The sequence below is a fragment of the Momordica charantia genome (assembly GCF_013281855.1).
Source record: "Momordica charantia cultivar OHB3-1 chromosome 5 unlocalized genomic scaffold, Mcharantia_2.0 BLBB01000005.1, whole genome shotgun sequence".
Classification (NCBI taxonomy): Eukaryota; Viridiplantae; Streptophyta; class Magnoliopsida; order Cucurbitales; family Cucurbitaceae; genus Momordica; species Momordica charantia.
This window is the reverse complement of record NW_028275163.1, coordinates 20,611,606-20,624,378: the sequence shown is the minus strand read 5'-3', so window position 1 is coordinate 20,624,378 and position 12,773 is coordinate 20,611,606. Positions and strand designations below refer to the sequence as shown.

The 12,773-nt window shown below is 35.9% G+C and overlaps 2 protein-coding genes across 8 annotated transcripts; both read right to left on the bottom strand.

Moving 5' to 3' along the window:
* Positions 1–248: 248 nt before the first annotated feature.
* Positions 249–3,348, bottom strand: LOC111021522 (Chaperone DnaJ-domain superfamily protein). The gene is made up of 8 exons (XM_022298516.2): positions 3,050–3,348; positions 2,115–2,213; positions 1,891–1,992; positions 1,467–1,526; positions 1,279–1,385; positions 1,123–1,205; positions 708–798; positions 249–580 (listed from the first exon to the last, which is right to left on the bottom strand). Exons 1-8 carry the CDS (start codon positions 3,152–3,154, stop codon positions 376–378), a joined length of 852 nt encoding a protein of 283 aa, XP_022154208.1. The 5' UTR covers positions 3,155–3,348; the 3' UTR covers positions 249–375.
* A 1,759-nt stretch (positions 3,349–5,107) lies between these two features.
* On the bottom strand, positions 5,108–9,068 carry LOC111021523 (Pentatricopeptide repeat (PPR) superfamily protein). Of its 7 annotated transcripts, none has more exons than XM_022298519.2 (4): positions 8,531–9,067; positions 6,080–7,901; positions 5,686–5,749; positions 5,110–5,572 (listed from the first exon to the last, which is right to left on the bottom strand). In XM_022298519.2, the coding sequence occupies exons 1-2, from the start codon at positions 9,000–9,002 to the stop codon at positions 6,457–6,459; spliced, it is 1,917 nt and encodes a 638-aa protein (XP_022154211.1). In that variant the 5' UTR covers positions 9,003–9,067; the 3' UTR covers positions 5,110–5,572; positions 5,686–5,749; positions 6,080–6,456. The 7 variants fall into 7 exon arrangements, with proteins under 7 accessions (XP_087980321.1, XP_022154211.1, XP_022154212.1 ...); XM_022298520.2 differs by having other exon boundaries at positions 5,110–5,515; XM_088124195.1 differs by lacking the exon at positions 5,686–5,749 and having other exon boundaries at positions 5,108–5,572; positions 6,080–7,895; positions 8,531–9,068.
* Positions 9,069–12,773: the final 3,705 nt, after the last annotated feature.

Here is a 12,773-nt window from a genome sequence, read left to right as displayed (position 1 = left end):
TGAGATGATATCTTTATTGATACGTAATAGATATGAGATGCTAAGATTAGGATATTAGATCATCGCTAGAACGTAATAGGTATCAGTGATTAGGATATTAGATTATCGATCAAAGTGTGACGTGCGTTGGGGCGGTATATTCATACTATGATGATATGCTTACTTGAACATGATCTGTTCTATACGACGGTCGACTGAACTCAACTAGTGGTGGTAAGGTTAACAGTGAAAAATGTACATTCAGAAAGTGGAAAATAAATACCTTCATCACAGAAAACAATTGTCACTACATTCTGCGATCATTCGACAAGACAGCCAAATCGTTTGTACAGAATCAAACAATTGATCAAGCATATTTTCATCAGAGATGAGAGCTTACTTCCTCTTGGATTTCTTGGATGAGTTTCGGCTCTCCAGCTTCTTCTGGGCAGCCTCAAATTCTTCCTCGGTCGGTTCTGAAGCATCACCTCCACCATATTTGGATACCAAAGACGAGAACATGGAATCGAATCGTTCTTTCCTCTCATTCCGTCTCTGAGATATGATTGCATAGAGATCTGTTTCCGACTCTTTATTAGATCTGTTTACAAACCAAAGCACTAGGTAAGCTTTGGTACAAGACAATATTTGGCTGATATAAAAATTGAAGTATCATCATCAAAGTCAAAGAAAGTAACAAACTAAACAAACGTGCAGCGAGAACTTACTTCACCCTCTTCCTCAAAGGACTTGTTGGTGGCTTCGTTTCGGATATTTTCTTCGCCCATTTATTGTAGGCCTTTGTTGCTTTTAGTTCTCCTAATAAACGGAAGAAAAGTTAAAGATTAGCACTGTGATAGGTAGTTGCCAATATCAGAGGGTAGATTGAATCCGAATCCGAATCCAAATCCGAATCCGAATCCGAATCCTGAATGAGGTAGCAACCTTGAAGCAGCATGGATATGATACTCATACAAATTAAGTGGCAACATAATTAAACGTTAACTTCCATTAAACTTAATGTTGTACTAAAAAAAGACAGGTGCAATTAGAGTTTCATTAGTGCAAAAAATGGAGCCAAGTATTGTACTCCTCTAGCAAGCTACCAATACCAATACAAAAGCAAGATGAAAGAATGTCTACCAGCAGATATTGCCTCATCTAGTATATCCTTGAAGCGGTGTGAATCGAGCTTGGGATCCGAACAAAGCATTGAACAGAACAGTCTGTGACAGAAGAAATTTAAAAAGGAAACTCCGCAAGTGTAGAAAAACAGGACTTTGTCGACAGTCTCATTACCTGTTCATATTTCCCTTGAATTTCTTGAATAAATCAAACAAATCTTTCTTCTCGGAGTCAGACCCTCTATAATTTGCTTCAAATTCTTCTATATCAGCTTCAGTGACCTGCAATTAACCATATATCATTACAAACTAACTAATCTCAATGAGATTAACGAAGGTGTTGACATTTCTATATGGTGAAACCTTTTTGTACATGGTTCTGAAAAACTCATGAAGATTCTGAACAACTTCCCCTGCAAGGTCCTGAAGATAAGAATCCACAAGGACAGATAAGATTTTCTCCTCCAGATGTTATTACATGATAAAACTATTCACTTTTATCACAATGTCAGTCATACTTCACATTCAGTCTAAAACTATACAATTCTTTCACAAACAGTATACACATATAAAAGTTGATTATTAATTGTAAGCTCTGAAGTGTCTTACAAATGGACTAAACTGCCCCGCAAATGTGCATGAAAGCTAGCAAACTTGCATATCAATGTACCATTCAAATCCTTGTCCTTAATATTAGAATACAAATGTCCATGTAGAGACTAAGGTTGGAGAGAATCCAATGTAATAGTATTCTCATTATTGAAGTCCAAAGAGTAGAAGTTCTTACAGCATCATCAATACAGCCAGTTTGATCATAAACTGCTCGCTTCTCCTCATCCCCAAGAATAGACATAACCTTCTGCAACTGCTGAAATTTCTCTTTTGCTTCCTAAAGGGAGATAAGTAACAGGTAAACACTATATGACAGATAATAAAAAATAAACTCAACAAAAGTTAAATTAAATTAAACTGAAGCGAACTAAATTTTCACATGTTGAAATTAGCATTCACCTCATCTCCAGGGTTCTTATCAGGATGCAGGCGAAGTGCCAACTTATAGTATGCCTTCTTTATTTCCTGCTGAGAAGCTGTCCTCTCCACTCCAAGAACCTACAAGCATTATCATAAACCAAAATAGAAAGTGAAGTACAAGTGCTGATAACTGATAACTTCACAGGTTCAGAATAATAAAACAATTGCAATTAGTTATTAAAGTAGAAAGCACATGTGAAAGTTAGCATTCGAGAACCCAGTGTTCTAACTTCTAACAACAAGTATCAGTAAAAGGAAAAAGAAAAAGAAAACAGCTGAAATTATGTAAGAAATATTCTTATTTCACATTCCAGAAAAGTTATCAGCACATCGTGCATAACAGAAACCTGGGATCCACTACAGTTTCTTTGATCTGGGCAACTAAATTCCCTCCCTTTCACCAAACTAGAGTGCTAATGTATTGCAGAACAAGATAATTTAAAAAAAAATCAGAAAAAGAATCAATTTCTTACGACAATGAACAGGTGATCAAAGTACTCTTCTTTCTTTTCCTCCATGTCTTTCTCTAGCGAGCCTCTAAATTCACTAGTTTTTCATTTAAAGAACACCAAGTGATCCGATTATCTTTATCCTTGTCACAAAATTAACCAATTGCCACCAAATTTGAAGAACCGCTAGAAATTTAAGCTTTAACAGCCATGTCCTCCATATAATCTATATATTAAACGCCAACAACACGAGCAAGAGTCACACAGCACAACACAAGAACATCCACCACGATAGCACAAAAACGCAAGTCGCAAACAACAAAGCTAGATAAATCCAAGCGAAAAACAAAAAACGAAACGGCCACTCCATTTCTAGGGCAAACAAATCTCAGGACAAAATGGTCTATCAAGCGACAAATATAGAAACGACGGGAACTTCCATAAAAGCAATAACACACAGAGTACCTCGTAAAGGCTGTTCTGGTTCATGGAAGATTGAGTCGGAGTCTCAACTCGCTCTTCCTCCTCCTCCTCTTCCATCGCAACCCTAGATTTCTTCTTCTTCGCCATAGGAATTGGACGAGAAGCTAACAAAGAATCGCAAAATCTGAGAAATTATATGATCCGATGAACAAGAAAACGGTCGTTTGCTCGATCGAACTTTTGATTCAGTCGCCGCAACTCTCTTCTTCTGTGCTCGTATATTTTCCCCCCTTTTTTCCCGCCATGCGGATTTAGCTTCGCCCTTTTCCCGCGTAAAGATTCTCTACAACCGTGCTAGTGTCAATCTATCCTTGTAATTGATCTCGACCGTTCGTTTGATTCCGATCATGCCTGATCGTCTGATGGACCTTTGGTGGGACCCCTAAACTATATATTTGGCCTATTGGGAATAAAATGTTGATTTTTTTCCTTTATATTTTAGTAATTTTATACGACAAATATGGTGTGGGAAATAGATATTTTAGAAAATCAATTAGTGAATAAGTATTTTCTGCATAAAATAAATAAATAGATATTTTACATTTTTTTTATAAATTTTATTATTAGTATTTACAGTTAAATTGGTTATTTTATATTGATTGTCCATACCAAACTCTCAATTTACTATTATATGGAACTGTTGATGGATAATCTAATATTTAAGTGGTGGATGATTTAAAAAAAGAAAATGATATTAACATTCTTAAAATATTGGGTTCAATATATAAAATACCCTTAGAAGTCGGGGTTGGTTTCAATTATACTCGTATTGTTTCAAAAGTTACACTTCTACCATCAACCTTTAAAGTTATTTTAAAAATACCATTTTGTCAACTTTTCCGTTTAAATGAAAACAAAAAACATGACAGAATAGGGAGTGGCAAAAAGTGAGAAACACGTTGATATAAGTAGTTTAAGTTGTGCCTAAACTTTGGGATAAGTTTTGTGCCTCTATGTTCAAGTGTTTCTCTTAACTTTTAATCTTTAAAGTTGTTTCAAAACAAACATTCCACTAACTTTCCCGTAAATATGACGTGGTGGTGAGTTATAAAATGGAAGTTACATGTGTAATCAAATGATAGTCAAACGGTTCTAGTCACATTCAAAATGGTGGGGATTAAGGAGGAAAGTAGATTGGGGGAGTAGTTTGAGAGAGCTTTGGGAGGGGAATTTGTTCCTAAGAGAAAAATTGTGGAAGAGTAAGGTATGTGGAAAGCAGGGGTCAAACTAGGATAAGAAAAAAAAACGTCTTCCGAGATAAGAAATTTAATTATTAAGCGACTCACAGTCCTTAAATTCGATTGTCTTGAGTTTCTTAATTAACCATAATTTTTGTTGATTGTCAAAAGGGAAGCCTTGATTTTTCCCTTCGTCCTTAAATCATTTCTTCAACTTTTTACAACTCACCACCACGTTAGATTTTCATATTCATATTAGCATGAAAGTTTTCGAAAAAATTATTTTGAACAATTTTGAAAGTTAGAGTTAAACTGATACTTCTAGGTATATAATTGAAACTTAACCAAAAACTCAAGTATAATTGAATTTACCTATGTTCATAAGTACTTTTGTTCTACAAGTCAACACCTAAATTACTGTCTCATCACATTTCCATTATTTTAATAAAAAGGTTGACATATGGATCTTTTTTTAAACAAGTTTAAATATTGAGGGTAAAGATTAAAAATATAATTAAAACTTATCCTAAAGTTCAAGGATGTTTTATATAATTTAACCAAAATATTATAGGGAGCATTTTATAAGTAACATTTACTCTTATAATAACAACCGTATTGAAATTAGTTAATAATTTTTTAAAAAATAATTTATTAAATGGATGACTGTTTCATGAAAAATTACACTTTTAATAATATGGGTGTCTTCATAAACAATTTTGAAAACATTTCTTAAAAATGATAAAAACAAAAAACATGAATAACATACGCTTATATTTCTAAAAGTTGAAAACAAAAAATGAGAATGTTACCAATCAACCTGGAACCCCTCAATTCATGACATCCTTATAATTAAACCTTATAACTTCAATAAAGTTGAAGATATAAGACATGATTCTATCATGTAAAGAGCATGAACAATGAAAAATATACTGCAGCCATTTATCACAATATCATATTCTTCATAAAATTAGTAAAATCTAATCCATCATTTGAGTTGGATGATAATAATATAAAAATTGCATCCGGTAACTTTTTTCTTTTTTTTTTTTTTTCAAATTTTCTGGACAATTTTAGAAACTTTTTTCTAAAATAGTTACCAAACACTTTAAATAATTGAAAACGACAAGCAAAAAACAAAAAACGAGGAGGTCGACAAGCAAAAAAACAAACAAACGAGGAGGTTACCAAACAGGCTCTAGGCTTCTCAACTACCACCACCTTAAAATTATTGAAGCCTCTTGAAGCTGGTCTTGGATGAAGCAGAGCCTCCCTGAAAATTAGCAAAAGTCCTGGCATTCTTGGTTATCCTAAAACATCACAGGTCCACCTTGAACAACAATGGATGGATCAAGAATCTCATGGCGAAATATGCACAGAATATCTGAACAAAGAATGTACTAACTATTCATATAAAATGCAGGATGTGAGTTTAAAACATACCAAAAACTCATGCGCGAAAGCATTTGTAATTCATGCGAGCTTAATTCTCAATCCACTACTTCATCTGTCGAGCACAAAGTCGTAAAAAATTTAAACATTCATGGGAGAAATCCCCAAACACCATAGTTGTTATTTTCACTAACACACAAGATATCAAATTTATGGGATGAATCCCCAACTGTCTTTCTAGTTTCTACCTCGTTTGAATATGGCAGAGAGAGACAATGAACTGACGTCTAAAGACAACAGATGCATAAGATACTTGTTAACATCTACTAACAAATTTAGACTATAGGGATCAAATTGAAATCGAGCATAAATGATAGGAACTAAAATGATAATGAAAACTTTGCTTTATAATGTAACGACTTCCATAGGCTGTTACTTAACATACCTGAATAGTTTCCATCAGCATTATACACGTTCTGTCCATCTACTAGTATCCATTTCCTCAACGTATACGCCTTAATCTCGAGCTATTGGATGATTATTTTTCCAGCAGATAACCAACTTATTTCGGTTTTCAATCCGAAGAGAAACATTGCCATTCTTAATACGTTCAGAAGAATCTGGTTATTGGGATTCTCGCGTCCAAAGATTTTCAGTTTCCATATCTTCCCACAACACCACAATATTCCAGACCAAGAATTAAATGTTGATTCTTGAACTGTTGTTTGATACTTCAGTTCATGTATCAAAAACTTGTAGACTGCAACTTAATTGCAATCTTAATGGTAACAGAGAACTCAATACCATATGTAGCTTCAGAGCTTACCAGTAATCTCCACAAGAACATACTCCCCCAACTATATTATGAAACCGGTTTTTGTCCCTAAGGATAACTGTCCTGGCATAAAGCTTTGAGACAAATTTGGCAAAACTATGGCAATCGACGCAAACTCGGAGGTTTTTTATGACACGGATCGTAGCTCTGTCAGGAGTAGCAATCAACCCGAATGCTAAAGCTAGCTTTTCACTATGGCCTAGAAGTACCTTCTCCTTCTGCTCATCATCCACATCGTACAAAACACAACTCAAGTCAGGAACATAACCGTCTTCCTTGAATTTAATAGACAATTCCTTCACCTTCTTTGCCACCTCCTCTCGTCTTGGATGAGTGTGATCACTTGCATGGAAAGTATGCACAACTTGATCAAGCTCTACCCAACTGCGACCAGGCTCTTTTATCACAGCTTTCTCTTGCATCGAGTCTCTAATATTTCTCATATCTTCCCATCTTCCTGCAGAAGCATATAGATTTGAGAGAATAACATAGTTCCCCGCATTTTCGGGCTCGATTTCTAGAAGCTGCTGACCCACAATTATGCCGATGTCGACATTCAAGTGGACCCGACATGAACCTAATAGTGAACCCCAAATAGCAGCGGTTGGCACAAAAGGCATCTTTTTTATAAAATCAAATGCCTCTTTAACTCTGCCAGCACGCCCTAGTAAATCAACAACACAACCATAATGCCCAATATCTGGTTCAACTCCATCCACTCCATCTGCCATGTTATAAAATATTTCAAGCCCCCTATCTTCCAATTTTCCATGGCTGCAACCAGATAAAACCGCCAAAAATGTGATGCTATCAGGTTTGACTTTGTTTTCTTCTCTCATCAATTTAAAAAGTTCCAGCACATCGTTCCCCATTCCATGTTTACTATACCCGACAAGCATCGCATTCCATGATATACAAGTTCTCTCTGGCATGCTATCAAAAATCCTCCTGGCATAACAGACATTCCCACATTTTGAGTACATATCGATGAGAGAGTTTAGAAGAACCACATAAGAAGATTGTCCCAACCGAAGAACATGGTTGTGGACTTGCTTTCCATGGTTTAGTGCAGCAAGTCCAGACAGAGCAGTTAAGATGCTAGCATAAGTTACATAATTCGACTTCATGCCCTCGCTTTGCAACTGACGGAATAGCCCCAATGCTTCTTCATCAAGACCCATTTGGGCATAGCCAGAGATGATAGCAGTACACACAACAACATCTCGTTCAGGCAAGTATCGAAAAACTCCATGTGCTTCATGGATTCTACCAGATTTAGCATACATGTCAAGAAGTGAACTTCCAACAAACATGTGGGATTCATAATTTCTTTTTATGGCAATGGAATGAACTTGTCTACCAATTTCATATCCCAAACTACCTATGCATGAAGTAAGTATGGTAGCAAAAGTGAACTCATTCGGTTCTGTACCTGCAAAAATGCCATTTTATCATCAATATATTAACATGATTTAATACAACATTATCACTTAATCAAATATGTGACCATTTATTTATCACTTCACTTAAGAATGACATAATTAAATTGATTTCCTTCTGAAGAACAAATAATATATATGACCAATAAGTGTGAAATTCATAATTATGATAGGAACCAGAAATTGGAAAGGAAATTAACATAAAACAGTATCGATATACATATAAAGAAGTCAATTACAATCCTCCAAGCCCTTCGAGAGGCCTAGACTCTCAGCAAACTGTTTCCAATCAAACTCACGCACATCTTGACTAACTTCATGAGACAACTGCTATTGCTAACCAACTCTCTTTGTCTAATGACTAACATGCCCTAATATTTTAATAATATCTACAATATTCATCCTAATAATATTACTAACAAATTATTTTTCAGTAACAACAGTCTTTTCTGTCATTAAAATTCAAGATGAGGGGTTCTATCCTTTTGGGGCCCTAGAGTAACAGCTAATATCTGTGCAAAGTCTATCAATCCACAAAACAAGGAGTATAAAATGCCAATTCTAAAGAAAGAAAACCAGATTATACATTTCAGTTAGAAGAACAAAAAAAAAACAAGAGTACCTGATCTTATCATTCCTACAAACAGATTCAAGGCTTCGGAGGCAAAACCCCTCTGCGAATAAGCCGAAATCATGGCCGTCCACGAGACCACATTCCTCTGAGGCATTTCATCAAACACCTTCCGTGCTTCACCTAAACACCCGCACTTATTGTACAGCACAAGCAACCTCGTTCTGAGGTAAACGGGAGGCAGATAACAGGTTTTAATCATGTGGGCATGGACTCTCTGGCCTTCTCTAGTGGCCCTTTGGCTAACGCACTCGTTCAAGATTGTATCGTAACCTTCAAACTTCATTTCCGCGCCTAAAATGGCCATTTGCAGCAACGCTTCCTTAAATTCGCCATTGGAACAGAGAGTTTTCAAGTTGGGTGATGAGGAAAGTGAAAGTTGGCGGGTAAATGAGTAATGAGAGACGGAAGAGAAGAATATTTGTTTGCCATTAGAGTACAAGCGGGAGGTCTTCCATGGCATTTTCAGCCTTCAGGTGTATTGAACTTTGTTTCTCCCTCTGATTTAAGCATTCAAGTTTAATGGTCTTGTATTCATTTTATAGCTTAATGTTTGAGTCATTTTTTAATTTTTTTACTTAAATTTTCAATTCCAATTAAATTCTAACTACCATTCAAGGTTTTAAATCATTTAAAAATAATAATTTCGCGTGAGAATACATTTTATTAACTAAGTTAGAGAAATTTTAATAAATTTGATCAAAGTTGTGAGTTCGACCCGCTATAGATGCTGACTCTTCTGAGACTCTTCAACATCTATAAAAAAGTCCACTGCTCATGCCCTTTTTGGTATGATTCGATAGGGCTATTATAGTGTCAGAGCCCCCTTACTTAAAAGCTTAAAAGGGCTGCGGTCCTAACTGATCCACCGTCCCCGACGCTATGCACTGGCCATTCCGACATAGATTCGGAATACTGCCCTCCCTCTCTCTTATCTTCCCTCCCTCTCTCTTATCTTCCTTTACCACTAGAATGGCCATATATAATTTAGAAATCCACAAAAAAGTAATAAATTATTGGGTTTGACCGAGGGACGAAGGAGACTAGAGGTTGCTGAAAGATGGTTATCGGTTTAAAGATGAAAGGTGCACTTGCTTTTTCTAGGTAAGAAAGGGAAGAAAACAATACATCGAGCTAATGTTCGAGCACAAGGCACACCCTATACTCCCAATGACAAAAGGGTACCTGACCTGTAGCCAAAATCGACATAAATGGGTTGGTAGAGAATACCTAGGGCAAGGCAACTCTCTCCCAGAAACGTGGTAAGATGGCCATATATACATAATTAACGAGCAAATTGCAACAAAGACAAAAGAGTGAAAATATAGTTCAAGAAGATCAAGATCAAGTTTTCTCATTAAACATCAAACAAAGTAAACATAGTTTTTGCTCGAAACCACACACCACCACTCCACTCTTGACAAGTCTCTCTTCCAAACCTTACATAAATTATTCCCTTTATTCCTCTCCTGGCCCTCCTATTTTTTCTCTTCACTTCTTACAAGCAGTAGGCAAAGAGTGAAGCAAAAGAGGCACCAACGAAGGCCCCAACAACGGACAAGGCAGCAGCAGCTGAGGCTTCGCCAGTGGACGGGGCAGGGGCCGAGACCGAGCCAGGAGTCGAGATCGGGCCTTCAACAGCGGAGGCTGCCATGGCGCCACTCACGACAGCAGCGGCGACGAGGACGGCGCAGGTGACCTTCTTCATGTCCATGGCAACGAAATGAGAGAAGAATAAGCTTGTCAAAAGGTTTTTGCAGAGAAAGAGAGAGACCAGCTAAAAGAAAGCACTGATCTCTTCTTCCTTTGCGAATTGAGCTTTTTTTGCTTGGCGGGTCTGAAGAAAATGGGAGATGGGGTAAGGATTTTATAGGGTTTGTTTGGTGATATTTTTGGGCCAAAATGGTTGGAAAAAAGAGAGCTTTTTGGTGGTGGAAATTTGGAATGGTTTTTGTTTATTGCATGCCATGAAAATAGGGGTTTTTCGGTGGCCAATGGTGGAGCTATTCTTGTGGCTTTTTGGAGCATATTTGGCTAAGGCAATTTGTTGATGTAAACCAAATTAAATTAATTTTTTTTTTGTTCTTGAGGGGAATTAGGATTTTCTCTAGTAAGTTTTTTTGGTATTAAACAACAATATATATTGTTGAAATTTTGATCACCTCTTATTAAATGCACTTTTTAGTTTTTATGTGTGTTTGGGGAAGCCATTCTTAAACATTTGTCCCGCTCTCTCTTTTCTAGTTACGGTTTGTTAAAATATATATTGTGTTTTTAACATATGTCAATCGGTACAACATCGACACCTGAGATAAATTGACATTTTAAAAAGTGTGACAAAAAAGATCGATGATATTAAATATGAAAAATATTAACAAAATATCACTAATATTAATATTAATCATTTTTAACTCATTTAAAAATGGTGCAATGATTATTTTTAATTTAAATATTTCTTATAATTTTTTTTAACATTTCCATAAATATCCGACAATCTATCGATATTTCTATGAAATTGAGACTTCTACATTTAAATTGACATCAAAGTTTAAAACATTGCTCACGACGAAGAGGCCTTTGCTCTAACATTGTTATAGATCACAGGCGCGTTGCAGATAATCTCACATGTCATTAGTCTTCCACAAATCGCTCGGAGAATCAACAAGACCATAAAGATATAGACATGATAGACCTAAAAAAACTCTCTCTATTTTAGAAGGGAAGACCCTCATGCATGAGATACACTACAAAATTCTAATTCTCGCTACCAGCTGAAAAGTATAATCTAACTTAGCATAGAAGTTGAAAAGGATTGAAAGAAGACACAAATTTCTGTGAAAATATTAAATCTCAATTGCAAAGTAATTGCTTCACACAATTTTATAGAAACCTTAAGCCATCATCCATATGGATTGTTACTCATAAAGAGTAAAAGGAAAGAAAAAAATCAGCCTCCTTTATGAGATGTAAAGGCAACAATTCAAACTTGATTTTTCCCACTGTCTGGATTCTTACTCGAGGCAAGGGAAAAATCTCAGCAATTAAGGGCTGCTTTTGGTTTCTGTCATGCATGGCTGCTGATGTAGACAAAGGTGATGCTGACTTAGCTTGGTGCTGACTTGGAGATTGCTCGATGTACTTTTTCTTGGTATCTTATAGAGTGTGTTTGGTTAGCACTACACTGAGTACGTTCTTTCTTTGTTTTGCAAGTTCGTCAAATCTCGTTCAACAAGAAGAGATATGTGAATTTGGTTATTCTTTGCTAAGTCGATTCCACACATCAAATATTTAGGCTTAAATACCGACCCAATTTTGGTCCTTGTATTGTCATAATTATGTTAATTTGGTCATTGAGCTTTCAAAACGTTCATTTTGTTTTCTAATTTTTCAACTTTGTTCCATTTTTTGTCTCTAAACTTTTGAAATTTCCATTTTAGTTATTCAACTTTGAAATCTTTTGCTCCCTATTTTTATTTTGATTTTAACAAAATAAATAACATGGCTTCGAGTATCCGCACTAAAGTGTTAACATAAGCATTATCATCCTAAGGAGTTCTTGAACTCTCATGGTCTTGCTCTCTACAAGACAAATATCGATGGTCAGAGGCTCCTTTTAGGAGTGTCGATAATCAAAGCTAATTATGGTGGCACGATGTTAGAAATACGAAGATTGTCGTCGTGAAATGAGTCTTAAGCTAGTTTGCGACTCCTTTCATGTTGAACATGACAAGTGTTTGACCACGTCTCTAAATGTTGGGAAGTTGGGTCACAATCTTTAATTAGTTGGTCACAATGGCAACACAGCCCATGAGAGTCCGAGGGGTTTGCCATGCCAAAAGGTAAATTGGGTAAAATACTTAGAAGGGTCCAATCGAGATGAGCCAAGGTGATGTCTAAAGGTCCAATCTCATGCACATTGTATACAATATCCCCTTATTCACAATGGCTCCAAAGGAAAGAACTATTTATTCATACAATGATTCAAATCCCTCATTCTTTTCATATGATGTGATACTTGGATGTGACATCGGGTTGAAGAAGACAGTGAGTGACTATCAATCACGGTTGAGCACATAAATAATGAACACCGACAGATTCTAAAACAAAAGAATACCTGAATTAATTAATATTATATTTAGAGAAACGCAACACATATGATTAAAAGAAAGCTTAAAAAAATTAATAGGTACTATCTATAACAACATAGTATAATTTTTTTAATGACTTCTGGTGG

Bases quoted from the DNA above. Each gene is read 5' to 3' on its own strand.
- LOC111021522 (XM_022298516.2), bottom strand. From the start codon at position 3,154: ATGGCGAAGAAGAAGAAATCTAGGGTTGCGATGGAAGAGGAGGAGGAG. The intron at 1,993-2,114 runs GTGAATGCTAAT...ATCTCCCTTTAG, and splicing joins ATAAGAACCCTGGAGATGAG to GAAGCAAAAGAGAAATTTCA. The intron at 1,206-1,278 runs GTAATGAGACTG...CTTCTGTCACAG, and splicing joins TTCAAGGGAAATATGAACAG to ACTGTTCTGTTCAATGCTTT.
- LOC111021523 (XM_022298519.2), bottom strand. From the start codon at position 9,002: ATGCCATGGAAGACCTCCCGCTTGTACTCTAATGGCAAACAAATATTC. The intron at 7,902-8,530 runs GTACTCTTGTTT...GCATTTTTGCAG, and splicing joins TGTAGGAATGATAAGATCAG to GTACAGAACCGAATGAGTTC.